This window comes from Dreissena polymorpha, chromosome 9 (genome assembly GCF_020536995.1).
Source record: "Dreissena polymorpha isolate Duluth1 chromosome 9, UMN_Dpol_1.0, whole genome shotgun sequence".
Taxonomy (NCBI): domain Eukaryota; kingdom Metazoa; phylum Mollusca; class Bivalvia; order Myida; family Dreissenidae; genus Dreissena; species Dreissena polymorpha.
In genome coordinates, this window is record NC_068363.1 from 99,102,467 (window position 1) to 99,108,466 (window position 6,000).

At 38.8% G+C, this 6,000-nt stretch overlaps 1 protein-coding gene across 1 annotated transcript; it reads right to left on the reverse strand.

Annotated features, from left to right (window-relative positions):
- Window positions 1-68: 68 nt before the first annotated feature.
- Window positions 69-929, reverse strand: LOC127846306 (uncharacterized). Its single transcript, XM_052377472.1, has one exon. The coding sequence runs from the start codon at window positions 927-929 to the stop codon at window positions 69-71; it is 861 nt and encodes a 286-aa protein (XP_052233432.1).
- Between the last annotated feature and the right edge of the window lie 5,071 nt (window positions 930-6,000).

Sequence of the window (6,000 nt, forward strand, 5' to 3'; positions counted from 1 at the left end):
AGGTTCATATTTCATATACAAATATTTTACGTTTGGCTTTTACTTGGCTTTATGTCAAACTGTACTGTTTAAAACTTGTGGAAACTCATAATGTTTCTTATGCTTAGTGAACTCAAATGTTGTTCAGAAATAATCCCACAAAGACCTGATTTATGTGTTGGCACATTGAAACTCATAGGGCTTTTTGTGTGGACAGCATCCCCTTTCATTTGACTGTCCCTAGGGCTTTTTGTGTGGACAGCATCCCCTTTTATTTGACTGTCCCTGGGGCTTTTTGTGTGGACAGCATCACCTTTCATTTGACTGTCCCTAGGGCTTTTTGTGTGGACAGCATCCCCTTTCATTTGACTGTCCCTAGGGCTTTTTGTGTGGACAGCATCACCTTTTATTTGACTGTCCCTGGGGCTTTTTGTGTGGACAGCATCACCTTTCATTTGACTGTCCCTAGGGCTTTTTGTGTGGACAGCCTCCCCTTTCATTTGACTGTCCCTAGGGCTTTTTGTGTGGACAGCATCCCCTTTCATTTGACTGTCCCTAGGGCTTTTTGTGTGGACAGCATCACCTTTCATTTGACTGTCCCTGGGGCTTTTTGTGTGGACAGCATCCCCTTTCATTTGACTGTCCCTGGGGCTTTTTGTGTGGACAGCATCCCCTTTTATTTGACTGTCCCTAGGGCTTTTTGTGTGGACAGCATCCCCTTTCATTTGACTGTCCCTAGGGCTTTTTGTGTGGACAGCATCACCTTTCATTTGACTGTCCCTAGGGCTTTTTGTGTGGACAGCCTCCCCTTTCATTTGACTGTCCCTAGGGCTTTTTGTGTGGACAGCATCCCCTTTCATTTGACTGTCCCTAGGGCTTTTTGTGTGGACAGCATCCCCTTTCATTTGACTGTCCCTAGGGCTTTTTGTGTGGACAGCATCCCCTTTCATTTGACTGTCCCTAGCATAAACTTGTTATTCTATCAATATAAAAATCAATTAGGTAGATAGAACTCATTTTGACAAACAGCAGTACACAAAGACGTTAACTGTGCACCTCAAATGTTTGTAGTATGTTTGTAGTTACTGACCTTTGTTTATTTTTTTTTCATAGCTTAACTCAAGGCCTGTAAAATTTCTTAACTTGAAACTTTATTGGTAGGCAAATCCCATTAGAAACAAATTCAGTCTGCCACAGAAAACGTAACCAAAAAATAAATAAGCCAAGATTTATTTATTAATAGATCTGTGACACAGGTTTGGTATAAACTTTAACAACCAGTACTTGCACTTCTTGGTTACATTTGCGTCAAAATAATGCAAGGGAGATTATTTGCATGACTTAAAAAAGTTAACAAATTTCAATATGCATTCATCAAAAACTAGTATTCTTTAATTAAAATCCCTGTCTTGCTCATTCAACCTGTCCCACTCAGAAGCAAAGTGAAATGGCTATATGCAACCAGCATAAAGACAGAACGACCTGCTCATAAGTATCTTAATGTTGGAAATGAAGGCTTCAAAACTTGAATCTAGTAAGAGAAGTCTTAAATTAAATTTGATATATCATTAACCATGGGTTTCTTAAAGTATACCCAGGTAAAACAATAGCACAGCCTTGCGGGTGCAGACCGCTCATCTATTTTTCTTTTAAAAGGTGTAGGGACCTATCTCAATTTCAATCCCAAAGGAGGGAGGGGTGGAGTGGAGAGGGGTGTATAGTGTGGGTGTGTGGTCATTTATTACATTATCTTCCAAAAATGAAAAAAAAATGCAAACAACATTTTTTTTGGGGGGGGGGGCGATTCTTGGGTGGGATGGTTGGACGGTATTTTAAAAATAAATAATAAAAATAAATATTTGTGTTTTTTAACCATGTTTGAAAAAGCAAGAGATGTGTTTGTCAGAAACACAATGCCCCCTATTGCGCCGCTTTGATTTTTTTTTTTTTTTATACCTTTGACCTTGAAGGATGACCTTGACCTTGAACTTCCACCACTCAAAATGTGCAGCTTTATGAGAAGGCTGCTTTGAAATATTATTTTTTTGACCTTGAAGGATGACCTTGATCTTGAAGGATGACCTTGACCTTGAAATTCCACCACTCAAAATGTGCAGCCTGAATGATGACGCTGCTTTGAAATTATTTTATTTTTTACCTTTGACCTTGGATGACCTTGACCTTGAAGGATGACCTTGACCTTGAATTTCCACCACTCAAAATGTGCAGCTTCATGAGAACGCCGCTTTGATTTATTTTTTTTTACCTTTGACCTTGAAGGATGACCTTGACCTTAAATATGACCTTGACCTTGAGCTTCCACCACTCAAAATGTGCAGCTTCATGATAACGCCGCTTTGAATTTTTTAAATTTTGACCTTGAACTTCCACCACTCAAAATGTGCAGCTTCATGATAACGCCGCTTTGAATTGTTTAAAATTTTGTTTGACCTTTGACCTTGAAGGATGACCTTGAAGGATGAACTTGACCTTAAACCTACACCACTCAAAATGTGCAGCTTCATGATAACGCCGCTTTGATTTTATTTTTTTGACCTTTGACCTGGAAAGATGACCTTGACCTTGAAGAATGACCTTGACCTTGAACTTCCACCACTCAAAATGTGCAGCTTCATGATAATGACGCTTTGAATTTTTTTATTTGTTTTTTTACCTTTGACCTAGAAGGATGACCTTGATTTTCCACCACTCAAAATGTGCAGCTTCATGATAACGCCGCTTTGAATTGTTTAAAATTTTGTTTGACATTGACCTTGAAGGATGACCTTGAAGGATGAACTTGACCTTAAACCTACACCACTCAAAATGTGCAGCTTCATGATAACGCCGCTTTGATTTTATTTTTTTGACCTTTGACCTGGAAAGATGACCTTGACCTTGAAGAATGACCTTGACCTTGAACTTCCACCACTCAAAATGTGCAGCTTCATGATAATGACGCTTTGAATTTTTTTATTTGTTTTTTTACCTTTGACCTAGAAGGATGACCTTGATTTTCCACCACTCAAAATGTGCAGCTTCATGAGAACGCCGCTTTGAATATATTTTTTGACCATGAAGGATGACCTTGACCTTGAACTTCCACCACTCAAAATGTGCAGCTTAATGAGATACACATGCATGCCAAATATCAAGTTGCTATCTTCAATATTAAAAAAGTTATGGCCAATGTTAAAGTTTTCGGATGGACAGATGCCATATGTTTGACATTTGACCTTGAAGGATGACTTTCACCTTTCACCACTCGAAATGTTCAGCTCCATGAGATACACATGCATGCCAAATATCAAGTTGCTATCTTCAGTATTGAAAAAGTTATGGCTAATGTTAAAGTTTTTCCGACGGACAGACACCATAAATTTGACCTTGAAGGATGACCTTGACCTTTCACCACTCAAAATGTGCAGCTCCATGAGATACACATGCATGCCAAATATCAAGTTGCTATCTTAAAAAGTGAAAAAGTAATGGCCAATGTTAAAGTTTTTTTCGGACAGACAGAAAGACTGACTGACATACTGACGGACAGCTTAACTGCTATATGCCACCCTACAGGTGTCATAAAAATTATTTATAAAAATAGGGGAGATTGAGTGGGGATTCGGGGGGGGGGGGGGGGGGGAGTCAATTGTGGTATGTCAGGTAAGAGTTGTTTTGTCAAAGTATCAATCGAATCCAATCATAAATAAAGAAGTTATGGCAATTTTAGCAAAATTTATTAATTTGACCTAGAGATAAGGTCATTCAAAGGTCAAGGTAAAATTCAACTTGCCAGGTACAGTACCCTCATGATAGCATGAAGGGCCATAATTCCGTAAAAATGACAGCCAGAGTTGTGCAACTTGTCCTTTACTGTCCCCTTATGATAAATTGCGAGTGTTCCAAGTATGAAAGCAATATCTATGATACTTTAGGGGTAATGTGGACCAAAACACCAAACTTAACCAAATTTTCAAGTATAAAGGGCCCATAATTCTGACAAAATGCCAGTCAGAGTTACATAGCTGCCTGCACAGTCCCCTTACGATAGTAAGTGTTGCAAGTATGAAAGCAATAGCTTTGATACTTTAGGAAAAAAGTGGACCTAAACAGAAAACTTAACCAAATTTTCAATTTTTTATGTATAAAAAGGGCACATAATTCTGTCAAAATGCCAGTCAGAGTTACATAACTTTGCCTGCACAGTCCCCTTATGATAGTAAGTGTTTCAAGTATGAAAGCAATAGCTTTGATACTTAAGGAATAAAATGGACCTAAACACAAAACTTAACCAAAATTTTCAATTTTCTAAGTATAGAAAAGGCACATAATTCTGTCAGAATGCAAGACAAAATGATCTAACTTTGCCTGCCCAGTCCCCTCATGATAGTAAGTAAGTGTACCAAGTTTGAATGCAATAGCATTGATACTTCATGAGAAAAGTGTACCTAAACGCAAAACTTAACCGGATGCCGACGCCAAGGTGATGACAATAGCTCATAATACTTTTCAAAAAATAGATGAGCTAATAACAGACTTATGTCGGGCACCAAAATCACAGAGCAAGAAACCGTATGAGAATCCGGAACACCTCACTATCAGAGAGTGACCGATGACTGAGTTTACAGGCTGCCAGGCAATCTCTCCCAGAACCTGATAAATTTCATACCTCGAAGTGATTGTGTTTAGCACATTGAGTGCATGGGGGCCCCTATTGTACCTGCAACAGAACGACAACATACAGGCCTACAGAACTTTCCAAGCTGCTAACAAGAGCGGAATGACATGCAGGTCATGGACCTACCCTGGCCTTACTCCAATCCCTGACTTCAATCTTGATTTAAACAGTTCCCATGCAGTATGCAAACGTGAGTGTTTGGTTACATTCTGTTTGAATGGGGTGAAAATTGGAATTCAAAATATCGAAGGAGATTTGCAAACAGTGCATCTACACAGGTACCAATATGCATATTGGTCACTTGTACATGCACCTTGCATAAATCCGTCTTTGAATCATCGATATCGGCCCATTCTATAGTTTATAAGGGGGTGGGGATATTTCCTCCCACCCCTCAACTCAAACGGTTCAGATTACTTCCTTCACACACTGAGACTGAAGCCCTTACTCCCACCATCAGCTTGTATAAGAGATGCATGTTGTCTCAAATGTATTGAATTCCGTTATACCCGCCATCAGCAGGGTAGTGATCTTATCTCCACCACAAGCAGATTGAGTTACATGGTCGTCCACACTGCGCCTATACAAATATCTGGCCATCAGCGGTAGAATTATTTGTTATGTCCTAGAACAAGAGCCTAATGAAAATATCTCGCCATCAGCGATTTACAATGTCCTAGAACAAGAGCCTTATGCACATATCTCGCCATCAGCGATAAAATTATTTGCAATGTCCTAGAACAAGAGCCTAATGCATGTGTCTCGCCATCAGCGGTAAAATTATTTGCAATGTCCTAGAACAAGAGCCTAATGCATGTGTCTCGCCATCATCGGTAGAATTATTTGCAATGTCCTAGAACAAGAGCCTAATGCATGTGTCTCGCCATCAGCGGTAAAATTATTTGCAATGTCCTAGAACAAGAGCCTAATGCATGTGTCTCGCCATCAGCGGTAGAATTATTTGCAATGCCTGACTACACTGCCCTTAATTACTTATACCAACATTCAGTAAGGTGTTTAGATGCATTTACTATACATAAACTTGAATAGGTTTCAATACATAGAAACAAATAATAAAAATATAGCTCTTCAGGTCTTCAATTACCATACTTTCACACTTGATTATATATGATTTGCGCAAATTTTGTTTTTATATCACATTATCTGAAATAAAGAAATTATAAACAAAATGCACACTCGTAATAAGAAATTGTAATTATGATGTTCTTTAAAATTAGTTAAATAAGGGCGAGTAGTTATGATATAAGGGGCGGGTCTCTATGAAATTAGAGTGTATCGTGTTAGTGTTAATAACCTCCCTTGGTTGTAAATTTGACATGGAT

Excerpts from the sequence above, each read along its gene's own strand:
- LOC127846306 (XM_052377472.1), bottom strand. The coding sequence starts at position 929 with ATGAAAGGGGATGCTGTCCACACAAAAAGCCCTAGGGACAGTCAAATG.